This window comes from Drosophila ficusphila, unplaced genomic scaffold, assembly GCF_018152265.1.
Source record: "Drosophila ficusphila isolate 14025-0441.05 unplaced genomic scaffold, ASM1815226v1 contig_414, whole genome shotgun sequence".
In the NCBI taxonomy this organism is placed as follows: domain Eukaryota; kingdom Metazoa; phylum Arthropoda; class Insecta; order Diptera; family Drosophilidae; genus Drosophila; species Drosophila ficusphila.
The window spans coordinates 10,419,620-10,438,757 of record NW_025064328.1 but is presented as its reverse complement, the minus strand read 5'-3'; the positions used below and the strand labels follow the sequence as shown (position 1 = coordinate 10,438,757).

At 45.0% G+C, this 19,138-nt stretch overlaps 5 protein-coding genes across 5 annotated transcripts; 1 reads left to right on the top strand and 4 right to left on the bottom strand.

Annotated features, from left to right (window-relative positions):
• Positions 1-124: 124 nt before the first annotated feature.
• LOC108096696 (nucleoporin Nup188) lies at positions 125-6,332 on the bottom strand. Its single transcript, XM_017198513.1, has 8 exons — positions 6,210-6,332; positions 4,916-6,153; positions 4,740-4,849; positions 3,715-4,679; positions 1,589-3,656; positions 1,372-1,526; positions 1,092-1,305; positions 125-1,031 (listed from the first exon to the last, which is right to left on the bottom strand). The coding sequence occupies exons 1-8, from the start codon at positions 6,233-6,235 to the stop codon at positions 201-203; spliced, it is 5,607 nt and encodes a 1,868-aa protein (XP_017054002.1). The 5' UTR covers positions 6,236-6,332; the 3' UTR covers positions 125-200.
• Positions 6,333-6,717: 385 nt separating this feature from the next.
• LOC108096969 lies at positions 6,718-8,710 on the top strand. The gene is made up of 3 exons (XM_017198946.2): positions 6,718-7,232; positions 7,595-7,778; positions 7,840-8,710. The coding sequence occupies exons 1-3, from the start codon at positions 7,160-7,162 to the stop codon at positions 8,696-8,698; spliced, it is 1,116 nt and encodes a 371-aa protein (XP_017054435.1). The 5' UTR covers positions 6,718-7,159; the 3' UTR covers positions 8,699-8,710.
• A 92-nt stretch (positions 8,711-8,802) lies between these two features.
• Positions 8,803-9,870, bottom strand: LOC108096970. Its single transcript, XM_017198948.2, has 2 exons — positions 9,504-9,870; positions 8,803-9,446 (listed from the first exon to the last, which is right to left on the bottom strand). Exons 1-2 carry the CDS (start codon positions 9,865-9,867, stop codon positions 8,818-8,820), a joined length of 993 nt encoding a protein of 330 aa, XP_017054437.1. The 5' UTR covers positions 9,868-9,870; the 3' UTR covers positions 8,803-8,817.
• Positions 9,871-10,067: 197 nt separating this feature from the next.
• LOC108096564 (general odorant-binding protein 67) lies at positions 10,068-10,937 on the bottom strand. The gene is made up of 3 exons (XM_017198258.1): positions 10,875-10,937; positions 10,621-10,818; positions 10,068-10,562 (listed from the first exon to the last, which is right to left on the bottom strand). Exons 1-3 carry the CDS (start codon positions 10,920-10,922, stop codon positions 10,179-10,181), a joined length of 630 nt encoding a protein of 209 aa, XP_017053747.1. The 5' UTR covers positions 10,923-10,937; the 3' UTR covers positions 10,068-10,178.
• A 334-nt stretch (positions 10,938-11,271) lies between these two features.
• LOC108096523 (epimerase family protein SDR39U1) lies at positions 11,272-12,701 on the bottom strand. Its single transcript, XM_017198204.2, has 4 exons — positions 12,602-12,701; positions 12,097-12,539; positions 11,803-12,033; positions 11,272-11,746 (listed from the first exon to the last, which is right to left on the bottom strand). The coding sequence occupies exons 1-4, from the start codon at positions 12,621-12,623 to the stop codon at positions 11,549-11,551; spliced, it is 894 nt and encodes a 297-aa protein (XP_017053693.1). The 5' UTR covers positions 12,624-12,701; the 3' UTR covers positions 11,272-11,548.
• Positions 12,702-19,138: the final 6,437 nt, after the last annotated feature.

Genomic DNA, 19,138 nt, shown 5'->3' with positions numbered 1-19,138 from the left:
AATAAACATATCAAAAAAGAAATATAACTTCCCAGTTTTAGTGCTTTAAGACTTTAGTAATTTAGAAATTAGTTGTTGTCACACTGATATAAAAATTTCTAGCCAACTACGAAAACAAATGAAATACAGATCACATGGTTAGTTTTATTGTACAAACTTTATTTTAAACATTCACCGACCACTAATCAAGAAGGAACAGTTCAGTCGCAGTGGGGCATCACGTTAAAGAGAGCCGACATCAGTTGCAGATAATCCTCTTCCACCAGCTGAACCTGCGACAATTCCGAGTAACCGTGCTCCGTGGGCGGGGGGAAGAACTGCTGGTCGATGGCAGCCAACTCTTCCTCCAAGAAGACCTCACCTGCCTGCTGAACGGGATACAAACGCTTACGACAATCTCTAGTTTCCAAAGTCGAAGACATGGCGGCACCTTGCAGTGTGGAAATGGGGCTCAAGTCGCTGGTCATGTCAAAGTTGTGCGGCGGTGGAGTGCGCTGCTGTTGCTGCAGGTGCAATCGGCGGACCACATTAACTCGCAGCTCATTGGCGGCTGTGTTGCTGCGACGCACAATGTCCGAACTGCGGGCTGAACTGGGCGATCCTCTTGCCGGGTCCACACACTTCAGCTTGTATACCCCGTGCTTTCGTCGTAGCCACGGACTGCGGTTCTCCTTGAAGTCCAGTATCACCTTTCGGCGCACGAACTCATTGAAGATCACCATCTCGTTGCTGATGTCCCGGCGAACAATTTGCTTCCAGCGTGGTTCCAAGTCCGGCGCGCGGATTATGTGGATGGCCTGCGAGGCCACCAACATGAGCAGATGTTCCAAGGCCAGCAGACAAAGCTGCCCGTCCATGTTGGAAAGCAGCTCACTGGCAGGACAACTGGCGGACGAAATCGAGGCGGTGGGCAGAGATTTGGAGAAGGTTCGGTTGGTCTGGTTGCCTACGCAAACATCGTCTTCATTCTCGCCGGAATGCTCCACATTGGGCAGTGTATTCAGGGGCACCTCACTGAAGCCATGGTTTTGCTGGGTATTAAAATGTATAAATTAAAAAAAAACTTTCATAATGGTTTTAAGACTACTTACCATATTTAAAGCCTTCACGTATATGTTTACCAAGTTGAGAATAATCCCAAATGTGAGCGTGAGATTGTCTTCGTTCATTTTTGGTGCCCCAAACTTTACGTCTAGCAATGTGGAGTATTTCAAGGGCTCGTACACGCTGCAGCACAGCAATTCCATTAAATCGGGACTGAATCTCAGCAGAAACTTTACGCAGGAAATAATGATGTCTGTGAGGCTATGAAGGTATGTTAGCATTATTAATAATTAACCAACAAATATATTTTGTTAAAGGAAAACTTACTCGTTGCAGGCGGAAATGAGTTCGTCATCAATGACTACAGCCTCGGTGCTGCGGAGGATTTCAAGCTGTGACCGTCGACCAGCCAGGAGACACTTTAAGTTTCTTTGCTGGTGAAACAAAGATGAACTGTGACACAATAAGCCCTTCACCGCACGCTGTAAAACAAAAATAATGGGAATTAGGAAAAAATTCTGACTTCTATTAATATTTTACCGACCGTAATATTGGCAAGCAACTTCTCGTTATCTTGCCTCCACTCCTTGTGGTGTTCTGTGAGACTTGCCACCAGGGTAACAGCTGCCTTTATTAACTGCATGGCTGCCGGTTCCAGAGATTGCTTGCTCAGCAGAAGGGCATCCTCCAGGTAGACGGCATGAATGCCAACAAACTGGAAAGCTTCTTGCAGGAAGCATTTCTTGTGCTTTTCGTAGATGATAGTAACGAACTCGATACCCCTGGCGTAAACGGGCCACCACTTCTCCACAGTCCAGCGCTCTGCATCCACCGCCGCCGGCTTACTAAACTCAAATTTGGACTGCAAAAGTTCCCGTGGCGGCAGCAGATTTAGCCACAAGTGTTCTCCCACGTCGCAGTGCAGGAACTCCACGGAACAGTGCCCCTTGGCGAACACGATAAGCACATCCAGCAGCTGGACACTAAGCACCTGCTTGCTGTACAGGGGCAAGGTTCTGGAGACGCAGCGCACGAGGCGTTGGAACAGTCGAACCGACACAAAAGGCAGATCCCAGTTTCCGGGACCGTCATTGTGGAATATGGTGGCCACGGCTTTAAGCAGGTTGAGGCACAGAATCAGTGAGTTTGTGGAAGCCTTGCTGTCTGAGCTTTCGGAATTGTTTAGGCATTGTGACTCCAGGCTCACCGAGTTCTCCATGTGCTGTAGCTCACTGCAGATTATGCTTACAACAGAGTTGAGGAAACGCAGAGCGATTGATGAATCCCGAATAAGCAAGTCGTTGTAGAGGTGAGTGCACTTGGTCACAATGGCGAGGCAGGCTTCTTTCGCTCTGACATGCTGATCCTCGTAGCAAGAGCAGATGCGGCTCATCAGTTGCAGCAGCAGCTCCATCAGTTCCTGCTCCTCCTCCGCGCTGTTCGTGTACGAATGCTTGAATTGGAGTAGGAGGAACACGTACAGTTCTGCCAGAATAATAAACGGACGCATATCCTCCAGATAGTGAGAGCGGTCGACCAAGACTTTGATACACTTCTGGGCCATCAGCTTGAATTGTGACTCTGGTATGGTCATAAACTTGGGCTGTTTCTTCAGCAAAATTACGATCAGATCCTTAAAGGCCTGTAGGCAGCAAAGCCAATCGGGCAGCTCGTCTGCACAACTCAAATTGTTTGCAGCGGGAATCTTCGGCATGTTGAAAACGTAATTAAGCCAAGTCGCAAAATACTTGGGATCAAAGAACTTATTCATCACATCCAGAAGAGCAGCGTTGCTCTCACTTCCAGTGTAAATCTCAATTGATATGATGTTCAGAAGCTGCGTGTAGATCCTCACATTTGGCTGAAGTTCCGTGAAAAGAGGGGCGCAGAGCTTTTCCCAAAACAGTTTGTCCTTGAGCAGTTCGTCTACCAGCATCTGCAGGTTGTGCTTCCACAGCGAATGGAAGATGTTCATAATCTTGGCGGGCAGCGCTTGCTGAATGGTCAGTGGCTCCACAGCCAGGGCATCCAAAAACTCTCTCATATAGGTCACAATGCTCTCGCCAATGTTGGGAACAATTTCCTTGCCGAAAAAGGAACGAGAGCGTTTGTCCTGGGCGTAGTTCACCTTGAAGAAGGCCTCAGTTACGCCTGGTTGCTTGGCAATGCAAGCATCAACCAGCTCTAAGATGGCCAGCTTGATAGAATCGCTCTCCAGTTCGTCAGGCAACTTCTGCATAAAAGTCAATCGGATTTGATCCGCCTCCATGTCCAAACAGGCCAAAAGAGACATGTTGAACTCTAAAGCTATTCTCTTTAGCAGGCGACAAGATAGGATCGGTAGCCACCTATCAAATATGTTGCTCATGTAGCTGCATACTGTTGGAATGATTCGCAGTGTGTCGCGCTGTTTTGGTTGTGTGTATATCAAAGCCTCCAGTGGAGATAGGGTTTGGCTGTTGCCATATACCTTGTCCTTGAGCCTGAGCAACTGCATCAGGATGCGCATGGACAGGCGCACCAGCATCATCAAACCATGAGGCTGCTGTTGCATCCAGTTCGTTTCCAGCTCCATGGTGTACTGCACATATGCATTGCCGACGCTTACAAATCTGAATAAAAGATATTCATTAAATAAAATAAGTTTCTGATAAATTACAACACCCTTACCTTAGTAGAATCAAACCATTATCCAAATTCATAAGAGAGTATACGCACACCTTTAGCAAAAGTTCTCGGTGCTCGCATTGGGCTCCACTGCTCGTGTTAAACAAATCCAAAATGTCACAAATAAAGCTCAGCAGCTCGAAGTAGATCTTGTTCCTTTCCAACTGAGAGCGAAAGTGCCAAGCGTGCAAATGCGGAAATACATCCCTCAGCAGGAATATCAAGCCCGGAATCTCAACCTGCATGTGGCGATTTCGCTTTAGCTTGGTGTACGTGCGCAAAAAACTGAGGTAAGAAAGCAGGAATTCGTAGCGCTCGCTCTTCTTTTCAACATTGTCAATTACGGAGCCAAGGAAGCGCGACTCGAAGCCCACTCCACTGGCATTGGCGTACATCTTAAAGTCGTATTGTGATCCCTGGCTAACGGTGGGTAGGATGTGCAGGTTGCTGATCCGTGAAAATATCTCCTCGTCTACCATTGGCAGCAGAGCCGTGCATACATTCAGACAACTGGACAAGAGTCCGACAGGAGGACACTGAACGCTCTTGAACTTGTGCAGGAGATCAACGCACATTTCGGTCGGATGCACCATTTCGGCACTGATGCCGGAAATCGACTGACTAAGCTTGATAGCGCCCTCCAGGAATCTTAGGCCAGCTTCTACGTGACGAATGCGCTCGCTGGATTCAAAGTCTCCATGTAGGTGGCCTGTTTCCAGCAGCAGACAGTTTATCTCGTGGTGCAGCGCATCGAAGAAGTTAACCTGAATGCGAAAATGCATAAAGCATCCGGAGGGATGCTGAATGGCGGTGCAACTGGTTCCTGCGGGTATGGTAAAGTCAATCCGTGGAAAGGGGCGAACACTGGCAACGAGCTCGAATTCATCTGTGTCTACCTCTCTGAGTTTGTGCTGATTCTCATCGTAAAGAAGAGCCAATATGGGCAGGGATTCTAGCTGGCTCTTGACCTAAAACATAAATTAAATAAGACTACGACCTTTAATTGTAATGATGGTTGGTTGGCTTACAAAGTTCCCTTGCCCCGCTTTAGTCAACGACTGCGCAAGTTTAGACAAATGCGTGAACTCTAGTGGAAAGTTCTCCAGAAGAGTTTTATATAGCGATCGGGGTCCATCATCTGGATAAAAATAAATGTCTTTAATTAATATAAATCAAAAATATATGTGTGCCGTGTTTTACTGACCGTCCCGACTGCAGAAGTCTTTCGCTAAGTGAGGCCAGGAAACCAGTTCGCAGAGCAGTTCGTAGATACCCTCATAGCGGGCACAGCTGCCATCGCCATCGAAGAGGTTGCACATATATGCCAACTGGTTATAAATGGTTTTCCGCACTATTCGCGAGAGCATGGAGTCATCGGCGAACATGGTATGCCTGACTATAAGGTGCAGTTGGACAAAACACTTAAGATCCACGGCCCGCTTCCCTAGCTGCCGGCAACGAAGCAAACTGGAGGCGTCGTCTGCGTCGTTGGTGCCTCGCAGACGTAACAGCATCCAAACCAGAAGCAGTGGGCCGTGCTCCGGTCGATGGTGCATGCTGGCAATGTCCACCTGCAGGTCCTCTATTAGTTTTTCAATCAGATTGGTGTGCTCCTGAGGGTTTTCAAAGTCCAAGCACTTTAGAATGAGCACCAGTTCAGAGTAGGTCAGGCAACGGATTAGCTCCTGATGATATGCTTGCTTGTCGTCGAGGTAATTCTGCATCTTTCCGAATGAGTGTTGCTTGCAAGCCGCGAAAATCCGCTTAATGTGCTCCAATCCCATGGGTAGGTGCTCGGTCAGCAGGAGTAGGATGTGCAGCACCTCATTGATCTCGCGGGCATTTCTCTCCGACCACGCAATCAGTCGCTCGGTGGAGTGGAAGCACTCGCCCGCCATCAGTTTACTAGGTGGCAGTTCGTTAATTAGACTCTCCAACTGCTCCAGGTACGAATCCCTTAGGCGAGGTAGTGTTATTTTGTCAACCACAGCGCGATATTCCTGGTGGTATGGGTGGTTAGGCACCCGGTGGAAGACAATCAGATTTTTGACAATCTTCAACACGATCATGCGCTCCAGAGAGTAATAGTGCCGGATGTCCTCGTGCAGCTTGGCCATGTTTGTTTCGGTGGAGATTAACTGGGTGAGGAGACTGGCGGAGCCACGATACTCCTGCGTGAGGTAGTAGCACAGGATCTCCCAGCACTGGGCGGATTCCAAGTCCAGCAGATCTTGGAGTCGCTCGGTAAAGGGCAACAGCTTCTCCTGCTTTTTTTCCTTGAGCAGCGTGCCCACCTGGACATTGGAGGCGCTCTTTGGCCGGAACTGGAGAACGCCGGCCTGTAGTTCGGTGGCCACGTTTAGAAGCTCCTCGCGTACTGTTTCCTGAGGTGTCTCATAGTGGATTCCGGAGACCATCTGCCATAGGCGCTTCCAGTCCGTGCTGCAAAGACCCATGTATAAGACTAAGATACTGACGTTCATTACACTCGAACTTACATTGCGCACTTCTCCACTGCAGGCATGGTCTTGGCTATATCTTAGCAACTACAGTGTAGAATTATTTAATAACAAATTTCTGTTCCACGCGCAAAACCGCGGCTTTAGAGTTGCCACATGGTACAGAAAATGCCGGCACGATCAGCTGGCAGCACTGACAGCCTATCGATAAGACGATAGGAAAATTTTTCTTAAATAATCCGTTATAAAATCCAGCAACAGTGGATACTCCGAAAATGATAGAAAGGCTTTTTAGACTAATGAATTTAAAGCTAACCACCTAATTTTAAAGTAAATTTTTTAAATGGATTAGATTAATTTAATTTGTATTTTAAAAAACTTTTTTTATTTTATTCAAAATTGTTTACTTTGTGAAAGTACATACACAAATGAGTAAATCTAATTCTCTAGTGCTGTCAGTTAAGAGACTCGTCTGTGATTTCTTATCATTAGTATAACCTGACCTCTGAAAACTCTAGTGAGACCTTATCAATCCTTTCAACTGCAACCGCACTAGAACTATTTAGGTTAGACTTTCCAGCCGACCAGACGTTTCCAGTGAGGCGAGGCTGTGGCTAACAGACCTGCGAAGTCAGAGTGCAGAGTGCGCAGATGCTGCACTCCTCCACCCACAGCGCATCCTCCCAGCAGTCCAGCCACCCACTCGCCCCGTTCTAGAGACCTCTCCCCCTTCGCGGAAAACTAACGGCACTACTCCTTTGCTAGCCGCAGCTTCCCTTGCATTCCAGATCTAAGAGCGAGCGAGAGAGAGTAGAGGTGCGGAGTAAGCGAGCGCGGAGAGAGTAGGCGCACAGAAAGTTCTCGTCGCCTGGAAGCTGCAGGACGAAATATCGTCCTGTTAGAACGAAAAACTATTGACAAGCGAAAGGTCTACAATTCACACCTACTCTGGCAGATAAGCAGGTTAACACCTTAAATCCGTCGGGCTAATGGCTCAAGTTCAACTAAATGGAAGCAATGTCCAAATCCAAAACAATGGCAATACCGTCGAGGATAATGAACGTAAGTCTAAGCTAAAATAAAACCAAAGTGGGAAATTAAGACTGGCAGAAAAGTACACAAGTGTTGGTGTGCAGCTAAAGCGAAGGATATAGTGTGTGTCATGTATTAGGATGTATGTATGTATGTATCATACATGATGTATGTCAGCAGCAGCTAGCATCTTTGACATAGCTAGGATGCTTTTTGGCCTGGCGTTGGGTGGTAGCTTAAAGAAGAGAGCAGGATAACAGAGAGTCGGAGAGAGAACTTTGAGCCGGAGAAAAGACATTGCGAGCGTACAGGGTTGCCAGCGCCGCATAAAAGCAACAAGTTTTGAATTTTATTTTTACTTGACTTTTATTCCATCTCGAAAATTTTTTTAGCCTATCAAATAAGTGACGATGACTTGGATGACCTGGATGACGATTGCCTGCTGGAGGAGGCGGAGACTTCAGGAGTAGCCAATAGTCTTGGGCGGGGTCCGTACGAGCGGGCTTGGACCACGGAGGCCACCAGAGCATTGATCCACATACGCGGTCCCATGGAGGGCAGCTTTACAGAGGGCAGGTTAGTAGGTGTACGATCCGAAAGCATTCCAAACTACTATAACCAACTTAACCTCTTTCAGACAAAAACGCACAGCTCTTTGGCTTCATTGCACCCGCCAATTGCAGCGATTGGGATTCCGCTATTCCGCCGCCAAGGTCCAGAAAAAATGGCACAACATCCTTATTACGTACAACAAAAATCTGAGCAAGAAATACGTATCCGGCTACGTCCACTGGGAGTTCTTTGAGGAGATGTTCAAGTACTTGCAGGGCAAGAAGGCCGACTTCGATATGCAGTTGCCACAGCAATCCTCCAATGCGGCACAGGCTCCAACTCCTGTCAACGGCCTCAATCCGAATCAAGGTCCTCCCCAGCAACCTATGCCACAGCAACCTGCTCCGGTGAACGTAAAACCAGGGACACCGCAGATGCAGCTGCAGATTCAATGCCAAGCGCCGGCTAAGGAGGCTCAGCCCTACATAACTCCCGTGGACCAGGTGCTGCTGCAGGCCCAAATGAACCTGGACAGCAAGTCCAACGACGAGTTTGACGAGGACAGCAACAGCCTGTCGGAGGTGGTGCGCCAGCCCAAGATGGAGTACGATGGCGATCAGATTCCAGAGGCGGAGCGCACCAGCGATAGCAGCCAGCAGCACCTGGAGGCCAATGGCAAGCTCTACGATCTGGCGCGTCCAATGCCACAAGCTCCTGGGATTCCCGATGACATCTGGTGGAAGGACTACTTCGAACGCAAGCTGGAGGTCGAGCGGGAGAAGATGGAGCTGCAGCGAAACTTGCAGCGCGAACAAGTGCAGATCCAGAAAATGTCGCTTGTGCAGCAGGAGCGGATCGAGCGCATGAAGATCGATGCCATCAACAGCCTGACGGCCACGCTCCAGAAACTCGTGGAGGCCAAGTGCCACAGGGCCTTAAGATGAATCTGTTCCTAGCCCCCAAACCCCTTCCAGTAACTCTTGAGAATTTTAGGCTTATATTTCTGTGTATCTAGTTGTGTGTGTAAATACAATTTCGGCCAACTAAACGCGGGATTCGATGACTACTGCTGCCAGTCAATTTCGAAGACGCTAGCCAGGGAACTCTGCTTGGAGTGGGGTTTCTCCAATCCGTAACTGAGACTCCAAATATCCGTGGTGAAGATCAGACCCTCTCCTGCATTCAAGCGCATCCGCAAGCTGGGACATAAGTCCTTATCGCAGGGATCCTTTGGATGGAGAACTACATCAAAATGACCACTGAGTTGCTGCATGATAACCAGGCCACGAACGTAAATCTCCGCTTGCTTTCGCTTTTGCTGATGGACTGCCAGCAACCAGCTGGAGTAGTATGGAGCCAGGTGGAAAGGGTAGTAGTAGGGACGTTCCAGAAACAGGCGAGAGGACTTCACCGCCTTCTTTTGGCAGTTTCTCAGTTGAAGATGCCAAGGCCCAGAGAAGTGAATCTTCTCCACAGCCGCCTGCAGGTTAAACAATTTTCTCAACAGCAAACTACTGGAGACATCACAGGGTTCACTATCTAGCCACTGAGGTGATTTCTTATTTATAACCTCCAGGAGTTGACGGACATCCATTTCCAATCCTGCATCTGTTATAATAACTGGCAATCCCCTTTCTAAATACTCAGACTCCAATGTTGAGTAGGTTATATTCGAAGCAGTGGAAATTCCCTCTGAATAGAAAAAAGATCTAAGACTTTAGGGTTAATCTTTAACCGAACACAACTTACCCAACGTTTCACAAAGAGCACAGTTTTGCCAAAGGGTTTTATCTTTTCCCAGTGGAGGTGGCTTTTCCTGAACAGATTGATCCCTTAGAATCAAACACTTGGCATTATAGTAAGGTGTCCAATCCCAGAGAGGGAGGATCTGGATGAGCAGCAAACGTCCTATTGCACTCAACCACCAAACAAAAGTGTCGCTCAACAGCCAAAGCAAATAAACCAAGACCAGGGGCAATAGGATTAAGCACCATTTTCTAATTCTAGCCATCCGAATTCTCCAAATTAAGGGCTGACATATATCCAGCATTTCCTTGCTGGAAAACTCCTGTCTTCCGCAGTCCTCAAAGAACACTTTAAGCTCCTCCTCCATGTTCTTAACGCTTTCCCAACCAAAACCTAAATGAATCGTTTAAGCCAGGAAATTTAACGGTTTCTGGCTTCGCACATGCGCGCGATAAGCAATTTCCTTCAGGGAAAACCTAATTTTCTAACTCATTGCGCGCCCAGATGTGCATCTGGGTGATAAGTGGCTCAAAAGAAGTTTCTACCAGAGGAGGGAGTGCTACCATATTGAGCTTTAAGTATTTATTGCTTGAAATTGAAAAAAAATTGAAGGAATGAATAGGAGATATGTGTGTACGTTCATTGCGGTTTTCAGGCAGAAGGGAGCACCTTTGTGCTTTAGTTGTCCTCTCCGGGAGGAGGAGGTCCGCCACGAGGTGGCTTGCACTTGGTGAAGAACTCACGCACCTCGGTGCACTCTTGGGAATCATTGCGAATGGAGTCGGGGCAGTTCTTCATCAGATTCCGGAAGACACATCCCATTAGATGACCGGCATCATGAGGACAAATGGGCAATCCGGGAGGTGGAGCGGGACGAGTAGAGGGTAGATTGGCCTCGAACTCCGCAACCTTGGTGGCGCAGGTGGTGAAGGCTTGCGTGGCCGTGGTCTGCAAATCGGAGCTGTCCTTGTAGACCACCTCCAGGTAGCTCGTAAGCTTGCCCTGATCCAGATTCCGATTTTGATAGATGCCGGTTTCGTTAAAGATGCAGGAGAAGAGGCACTGAAAGGGGGTAATGCGGGTCATTTGGTTTCAACAAATCCATCCCAGAGGTATTCACAGGTGGCGGGTGAGGATGATGATGGCGACGCTTGCTCTCCATAGATCCACTATCCGTCGGCGGCGACGGGGTCACATCGAACTGAAGACACTTCTGCTTCAACTCTGCGGTAACAAATTCCGGCATGGGACAGCAGGTTTTAGGATTCACAAACGGTGGTCGCTTGCTGCAGTCCACATCAGCCGAAAAAGCTGCATTCTGTTAATGGATTAGTTGCAGTTGAACTCGGATCGCGTGATACCAAATAATCATACCAGGCAGAACCCGAAAACGAGCAAGAGAAGCTGCGATTTGGAAGGCATTTTCGGTTCGGCGGCTCAAAACGAAACTGATTCCGCAACCGACATGGAGCCACAATTTATAGAACGAACAGAACGCTCGAAAAAACTCAGTCATTGATATTTGATTAATATTATGTAAATATGTAGTGTATGAGCAGCGTGTGCAAGTCAATTAACTTTTTTTTGCCCATTCACATTAGTTTGGTTGCAATTATTTCAATTATCAAGCAACTCGGCAAAGGGCTCACATACGTATGTTTCTTTTATCTTCTGATCTACTTTCACACTCAGTTACAGTTCTTTGAAAATTATCTCAAAATTACACAGAGGTAGCCAACTTACAATACGATTTAATTTCCACAAAGCTTCCCTTCAGACAGAACAATGGATATAATTTGAAAATGTTTTTATAAAACGAATTAAGCCAATAATTACAATTAATGTGACACTAAAAAATTGTGAAATACTGATGAGCGTGAATAATGAGTAAACAGATTAAATGGTTCTATTTTCGGGGTTGTGATTGTTAAATCCCCCAATTCGTAGAAATTCGTATAATTTTGCGCTTGGTACTACCAACAATTTAATGTACAGAAAGCACTCAAGTCCTTGCTGAAGCTTTAAGCCACGTTTAGTGCCAGTTGAGTTCATCCTTTGAGGGTCAGTTGTTGGACGGCCTCTTTGACAGTGGGATATTGAAACTTAAAGCCGGAGGAAAGGGCTTTCTGGGGCTTCACCTTGGCTCCACTTAAGACTAGAGCTGCGCGCTCCTTTCCAAAGATTGCGTGGACCACAAATTCGGGAACGCCAAAGAGGCAAGGTCGATGAAGCGCTTTGGCAAAGGCCTGACAATATAAAAAGTTGTTATATAAATGGTTTACAACAATATGTCGGTTATTACTTTGCTAAATTCCAAATTGCTGGCTATTTCAGGTGCCACTGCATTGACCACTCCTGGCACAGGTTTCTCTATGATGTGCTGTATCAGACTGCACAGATCTATCATGTGAATCCAGGGCATTATCTGCTTGCCGTTGCCCAACGGACCGCCCACTCCCAGCTTGAAGGGCAGCCACATGGACTGAACCATTCCACCGCCATGTCCCACAACAGCTCCGCACCTTAGGATGGTCTGGAAAGGATTATAATCTTGCATTATTGGCTTTTATGGATGCATTTATTACAAGTAACTCACACTTCTACAGTCTCGTTCGTCGCCAGTGCCGACCGCTTCCTCCCAGGCCAAGCACAACCTGGACATGTAGTCGAATCCCTGCACCTGGTCGTCCTCGTTATAAATCTTCGACTCCGACGGCTTATAGTGGCTCACCCCGCAGAGATTAACAAAGGAGGTAACCTGGGGTGCCGACTTGATGGCCTGAGCTAGAGTTTTCGAGGAATTAACGCGGGAGTTCCAAACGTTTTGCTGGAATCCTGGTGTCCACCGCCTTGTTGGATCCAAGGTGTTCTGACCAGTGGCGTTTACCACGGCATTAACGGATCCAGGAATCCCATTCTTCTCCAGTTCGTGCCAGGTGATGCGCTTGGGACCAGGCATCCGGGAGATCACAGTCACATCGTAACCCTTTTGGTTCAAATGATTCGCCAGATTGCGGCCAATGAAGCCGGTGCCGCCACCTGAGCGAGAGTCCTGGTTAGTTTGCCTGGCCAGGGGCCTTGGATTTCCCCTAAGAACCTACCTATCAAAGCGTGCCTCGACATTTTTGGCCGAATCTTAAGATCTCAGAACCGTTTCAAAACTTTTGCGAATTACGACACTCTCTGCAGAACGTAATGTAATCAAAAAACAGCTGATTTGCGGAAGGTTGCCAGAAAGTTACATTTGATTGGGCGGGTCTGTGCTGCCACTTATCATATGATTTCAAAACTAGTGCGCTAAAATACAAAATGTTGTCAACGAATAAGTCCTTTTAAAGAACCTTTTCTTAATATAATGTAGGTTGTAGTCATGTTCTCCCTAAAATCAATTTACATTTTGAAAGTAAAGGGACAACTCGAGTGGCTGATGATTCAGAGGTAAGAGTCCTTTACTATAGCTTTACAAGATATCAAAACCGGAGCGTAACGGGATAAATCTAGCCAAATTGGCATAACTGTGATGTTTATTTAATGAATTTAATTTTAAACGAATAATTACTATTTATATTTTGGATTTCGAGTTTTTGAGTCTTCCGCATGCAGTTTTGAAAGTTAGAAAAAGTAGAATACAAGTTAATCAAAAATGGACTTGAGTGTTTTACTATCGTAATCGTTCAATGAGTTTCGGGCCGCCGTCTGCGAAGGCTTTTAGTGTCACTCCCGCGCAGCATTTAAAGTGCACCGATAAGCGGAATAAAGGGCAGACACTAAACTTAAATTGCACGGCGCTTATCGCTTTAAGTTGAGCGTTAAAAGGAGCAGACCCCGAGATCCCAATAAAAGAGCAGAGTTAGCATAAAACGCCTTTGGCCTTAGCCAAATAAAACACAAGTGGCTGTGACGCTTTCACTCCACAGGCCAACTTGTATAGAGATGCAAATACATATGCACATGTAGAGTGGCAGACGCATGTGGCCAAGTTAATGGCCAAGTTCAAGTGCAGCAGACGACATAACGTCATATCCTTCGCCTCGCTTCGCTGCCTGGTGTTTTGTTTTCGTGGCAAGTCATTGGAAACTCATTTGCATACACAGTGCCGGCATTAACCAGCCACCACTTTCTCCTCCTCCTCCTCCTCCTCTTCCCCTTCCTCTTCCTCTTGTTCCTCCCCCGTTGCCAAAATGGGCGTGGCTGGCTTTTGGGCAAAGAATTTGCATTAAGCACTGCAATTATTGCGCTTCATTGAGTGAGAAAGGCAAAGTGATGGCGGCATAAAAAGGATCTGGAGCCATAATTACGAGCTCTGTCGTTTTTATCTAGTCCTGCAATCAGGCAGTAATCACGTACCGCCAACTGAGTAACGGCCAACGAACGTGCATAGTATGTTTGTAGTTTGAGGGAAAAAACTAAATATCGGGCTGATATTACTATCTGTGTGTTTTAATTTCCACAAAGGCTGTCTGGAGGTTTTGTAGTAAAATTTAAAAATATGTATGTTTACATTTATTGAAACCAAACATGTAAAGAAGAATCCTAAACAAATATGATTTTAATATTCTGTCTTTACTAAGAATTTAAATTTATTGAAATAAATACAGATGCCTTTAAGCAAACAGATTAAAGTAAAAATTAATCTAATTTTATAAAATATAAATATCAATGAAAAATCATACCGCTAGAAAATTTCTTACATTTATTGTATTAAATGCAGATGCATTTTCTTTTGTTAAAAAACTTTATGTTTGTATTGTTACTCCTTTTTTTCAATGACAGTAACCATCTATACTTGAATACATTGGATACTTTGGTTAATGGGCTCCGCCAATGGAACTTTAATTTGCACATCGCTTTAGCTTCTGATAAAAGCAGGAGTGGAGTGGAAAAACTTTCTAGACAAAAGGAAAATATGAACACGATGATGGAAAGGATCTGTGGAAAAAGTTGTCTCGTGTCTCGCTGTTTGAGTTGCACTTCCGGTGCAAATGCAGATACACAGATACGGATACTCGGATACTTGTATCTTTTGCCCACTGTCGGTTTGGGGGACAAACTTCTTTGTTTGTTTTATTGACAAACCGACAAACAGACAGACCGACGGAGCCGCAACAAAGTTGCAAAGTCAATGGCACAGCGCAGACGAAAATCGGAATATGTGCATATATCCATATAGTATCCAGTTTGCACCCATCCATCCATCCGTTCAACCATCCACCCACTGGAGTGATTTGTGTAACATGTGGGTGGTGCTGGCATGGATTGTATGGATTGCATGGATTGCACGCCACATCTCACTGGCCATTGACACACCGCACACTCCATGACAGTTTTATGTGCGGTCTGTGTCTCTCTTTTTTGCCGCCTTGTGGTTGTCTTTTCCGGGGATCAGGGATCGGGATTGGGATTGCAAGCGGGTTGGGACTCGGATTGGGAGAGGGACTAAAGGAGGGATCTGGGATTAGCCGGGTCTGACAGTTGGTCACCTCGGTGGCACCGCATAAAACTTAATTCTGTCATAATTGCGATGCAGCTAACAAGTTTTGCAATCCGGACTTGGGATGGGACTCACAAAAACTAAGGTACATTTACTTATATGTTGTATTAAAAAATAAAATTGAGGTTTTTAAAAGGCATCTATGTTTTTATTATTATACATTAATGGGTTTTCATTTTTCATTTCAATAATAAAAAATCTTACGAAAATCTTAAAGCAGTATTGCCTTTCTTTTTTGCTTTAAGTAAAATATGTTTAGATATTTCTTATAAATGTATCTATTGGTTTGTTTATACCACTATTAAACTCCTTTTTGAAGTAAATAAGAAAAACAAATATTAAATTGTAGATTATAGAAAAAAGTATTTTCTAAAAAAATGTAATTCACCGTTTAAAAGGAAGAGCGAATACAGAAATCTTTTTAGTGTCTTGAAAAACCGAACCGTAACTTATGCAACTAGATGGCAGCTGGATTTCGGTTTTAAATAATTGAAAATCCCAGAATGCAGGAAAGTTCAGGGTTCAAACTTTTCCCCAGCCGGCAAGAGGAGACAAACTATGTGGAAAGTTTCGTTGATTGCTCTTGACGGTAATTGAAATTTGGCCAGGTCAGGCCGACTAATTGGCGTTGGCCAAGGTGGCCAAGGTGTTGCGATGCTGCGGTTATCTCCGTTACATTAGCTCGCCAGCTCAAACCACCAAGTTGGCCATAATTGAATTCACAGTTCGGGGTTCCTCTGACCTCCGAAGTTTTTGCGTCGTTTCGATGCCTTTTTTTCTGCGACTTCTTTAAAGGAAAGTTCAAAAGCATCGTAAACTATCTGCGAGGCGCACATATCGCGCAGACAATTTGTCTGCCATGTAATATAAAACTGGGTCAGACGAACTGGCGGCGCCGCCAAAAGATTTCGGCAGACAGCGTCTTGGTGGTCGCCAATCCCCATCCCCATCCCCATCCTCATCCTCGTCCTCCAATCTCGACCAATTTAACCCCCTTCCAATGCTTAAATTGTGACGCATCTTTACTTTTTTTTTTTTTTTTTGGCGAAGAGGTAAGGCGAGAAGTCAGGAAAGTGGGTCAAAAGTCGTGTAACGCCAGTTAGTCTCATCAATGTTTACAACGATGTTACCTCGCTGGAATCACGGTTAATGTTTGTTTTTTTGGGGAAATGTTTTCCCGCTTTTCCGCCGAAGTTGCACCATTACCCACCAAAAATAGATGTGCAAATAAGCACTTCAAAAGGCACTATTTTGTCAACGGATGCTGCTTAAAAGGATCTGCTCTGTGCACTTCTGACAGTTGGGATCTCCCAAACAGCAGATCAAAGGGAAAACTCTGGAAAATCGAAATTAGATTGGACTCGGCGACTCGTGGCCGGCGTTTTCTCTATATGAATAATGCAGCCGGACGGGACGGTCGCATATCAATTAATGGAAAAGCGAATTACGCTGGCGAGCTACTTGGCGTTCACCCACTTTCCCGGCTCCGCAAACTCGTTATCCATCAATATCGCTGATAGCCACAAACGGTGAATGGCTAAGATTGAAAAGCCCAAAGACTGAAAACAAAATGCACCTGCAACGCTGAACGGCAACCCGGCGGCCCCGTCGATTTCGATGTGAGTTTAAAGCGATTGCGATGCGCCGCAAGTGGGTCCACTTTTGCTGCCCCAGACTCACCTGTTTTACCATTTTACCACTGGCAAAGGTTGCTAACTTGCCAGGTTGCCAGCTGACTCCCCAACTCGGGTTCCATCTTCGGAGCTACGGAGCTATGCAATGCAGCACTCATCAATCAAAGGTAATCGAAAGGACCAAGTCGAGCTGCTGGAATGCCTAATTGCAGCTTCAGCGCAAGTGTCGCCAAAACTTGGTCTCAAATGCACAGGGAAAAATATTGTAGGGCCTCAAAGTTAACAAAAGTATAATTAAAAAATTTAAAATACATTTTTTGTATATTCAAGTTCAATTCAATTTCTTTCGCTTGTTCATTGTTCACACAGAAAAGGAGAATACTTTGCGTAAATAGACATTTTAAAAGTGCCAAGTATTGTGTAACTTTAAAATATTTAAGAAATAATTTCAGTAAACATTGAATTTAACTGTATTTTTCGGATTGGATATACAAAAAAAAAAATTATGTTAAGTGTATCTTTTAATTAAGTTAAATTATGAAAGTTATAAGCAAACAAGACTTTAACAAATAATATAATAATAATAACTCATTTAAAATTTTTTTACGTGTTTTAAAATTCGAATTTTGTAACCACCGCAATTATTCAGAATGTTTCATATACTCGTAAGAAATATATATATGTTAAACACGATATTTTCCCGTGCAGCAGCTGCTCCCTTGGGAATACTTGTAAATTGCTTTAATTATTTAGGCATTTTTACGGCATATTCAAGTGACAAACCTGCCTCCTTCCTAAAAGCGACTGCCAAGGCAGGTGAACAGGAATAATTCACACCTGCAGCCTGCCTACGTGCAATTATTGACGTTCAGTTTTGTAATAAAATTAAAGTCCCAGGCCGGCGACCTAAAATTAATTAGGCTTTTAATATTTATGCTTTTTATGTTTTGCATTTGGTGGCGACAGGTCGCCAAGGACGCGAGTGACAGGGAAGCCAGGTCGCAGGACCAAGGACCAAGGACCAAGGACCAGAAACACTTACAGGATTCGTGTTCGTGTGTGCGGGCAATTAATAAGCCAAAAAGGCGACCGTTAAGTCGGGGAGTCCGAAGTGCTGTCCTGCGAAAGGGTGCCAGATAAGTATCTATTATAAATATTCATACTATATGTCGGCGGCGGCCACAGACGACATTAAGCCATGTCCGACAAGTCCGACGATCCCATTTCAGAACTGAACGCTGTCGGTATTTCATTCAAGGAGCCGCAGTCTTTCAACCGATTTTACTTTCCATGTTGCCGGTCCCTGGGGCTTTACTCCTTTAACGGCCTATGCTATTCTTCATTCATATCAAACTCGACAGAAGAAAAGGGGTTTCTCATTTGCATCTGAGGCACCCAATTCCTGGGGCTCAGCTAAAAATTAACCACAGCTGAAAAGTTGAGTTTATTGGGTGCTATGTTGCCTCAATAAAAAGCTACATAAAAGCAAACATTTAATTACCATTTTATAGTCAAATACAAAGAAATATTCTGAAAAGGTTTGTTTTTTATGGTGTTAGCAAATATAATTTGTTTTTAACCAATAGATTTTATTTAATTTCACTCTTAAAATCTTACCTTATTCAGTTAATTAACAATATTTTGTAATCTTGGTAGGGTATTTTATTTTTAAATCGATGTACATATGAGTGTAATTATTTATTTGAGAATTCAATTATAGTCTTTGTTTTTTGGGATTATGCTTATTATTTTTTTTGCTTTACTCGATCTCATAACTAGTGAAGTAAACTAAAATTGGCTGAAAATCAAGAGACAAAATCTTGCATTTGAAACCTATGTAGGATATATACGTTCCATGATCAAAATTAACGATAGACCTTCAATTATTTGGTAGTGACATGGCCTCATCTGATCATTAGGTAATTCCAGAGCGCGGCAAAGTGCAATACTGCTCCCTCAAAAATGTGTTTTGGCCAAAAATGGGCGGCGACTTTCACTCGTCTCGTTTCGGTTATCGATACACAACAATCGCGGCAATCGCCTCAATCGCCTCAATCGACGTTGAAGCAGCGAAATTAGCGAACCGCAAACAAGACTTCAAATTACCTGCATTCATCCCGCATCAGATACAACCGATGGATATTCGCACCAGGCTGTCAGATTTCTTGGCGAGCGGGGAGAGTCGGCGGTGCTAAAGAAAAGTATATATTATATGTACGGAGTATGGATCGTATCGATTGCAGTCGACAGCCGTTCACAATGGATCAGCCAGTAAATCAGCAAAGAAATAAAAAGAAAGACTGCTGAATTCGAGAGGAGAAAGAGGGAAAGAAGAAAGAGCAGTTGCATTGGGGCAAACATCCGCTTCTCCGACTTCGCCACCGCGTGGCACACTTCCAACTGTGGCGCATAATTAAAACGCAACATAAATAAACATAAACACACATAAAGCCGTGATAAATTGGCCAGCGACGCAGCGGAAATGTGCGTTAATCCAATTAAATGGGCCATTT

Excerpts from the sequence above, each read along its gene's own strand:
- LOC108096696 (XM_017198513.1), bottom strand. The coding sequence starts at position 6,235 with ATGCCTGCAGTGGAGAAGTGCGCAAT. Across the intron at positions 1,527-1,588 it reads AGTTGCTTGCCAATATTACG|CGTGCGGTGAAGGGCTTATT; the intron begins GTCGGTAAAATA and ends TTTGTTTTACAG. Across the intron at positions 1,032-1,091 it reads ACGTGAAGGCTTTAAATATG|CAAAACCATGGCTTCAGTGA; the intron begins GTAAGTAGTCTT and ends TTTAATACCCAG.
- LOC108096969 (XM_017198946.2), top strand. The coding sequence starts at position 7,160 with ATGGCTCAAGTTCAACTAAATGGAAGCAATGTCCAAATCCAAAACAAT. Across the intron at positions 7,233-7,594 it reads TACCGTCGAGGATAATGAAC|CCTATCAAATAAGTGACGAT; the intron begins GTAAGTCTAAGC and ends AAATTTTTTTAG. Across the intron at positions 7,779-7,839 it reads GGCAGCTTTACAGAGGGCAG|ACAAAAACGCACAGCTCTTT; the intron begins GTTAGTAGGTGT and ends AACCTCTTTCAG.
- LOC108096970 (XM_017198948.2), bottom strand. The coding sequence starts at position 9,867 with ATGGAGGAGGAGCTTAAAGTGTTCTTTGAGGACTGCGGAAGACAGGAG. Across the intron at positions 9,447-9,503 it reads TGCTCTTTGTGAAACGTTGG|AGGGAATTTCCACTGCTTCG; the intron begins GTAAGTTGTGTT and ends TTTTCTATTCAG.
- LOC108096564 (XM_017198258.1), bottom strand. The coding sequence starts at position 10,922 with ATGCCTTCCAAATCGCAGCTTCTCTTGCTCGTTTTCGGGTTCTGCCTG. Across the intron at positions 10,819-10,874 it reads TCGTTTTCGGGTTCTGCCTG|AATGCAGCTTTTTCGGCTGA; the intron begins GTATGATTATTT and ends ATCCATTAACAG. Across the intron at positions 10,563-10,620 it reads ATCATCCTCACCCGCCACCT|TGCCTCTTCTCCTGCATCTT; the intron begins GTGAATACCTCT and ends ACCCCCTTTCAG.
- LOC108096523 (XM_017198204.2), bottom strand. The coding sequence starts at position 12,623 with ATGTCGAGGCACGCTTTGATAG. Across the intron at positions 12,034-12,096 it reads ACGAACGAGACTGTAGAAGT|ACCATCCTAAGGTGCGGAGC; the intron begins GTGAGTTACTTG and ends AATCCTTTCCAG. Across the intron at positions 11,747-11,802 it reads GCAATTTGGAATTTAGCAAA|GCCTTTGCCAAAGCGCTTCA; the intron begins GTAATAACCGAC and ends TTATATTGTCAG.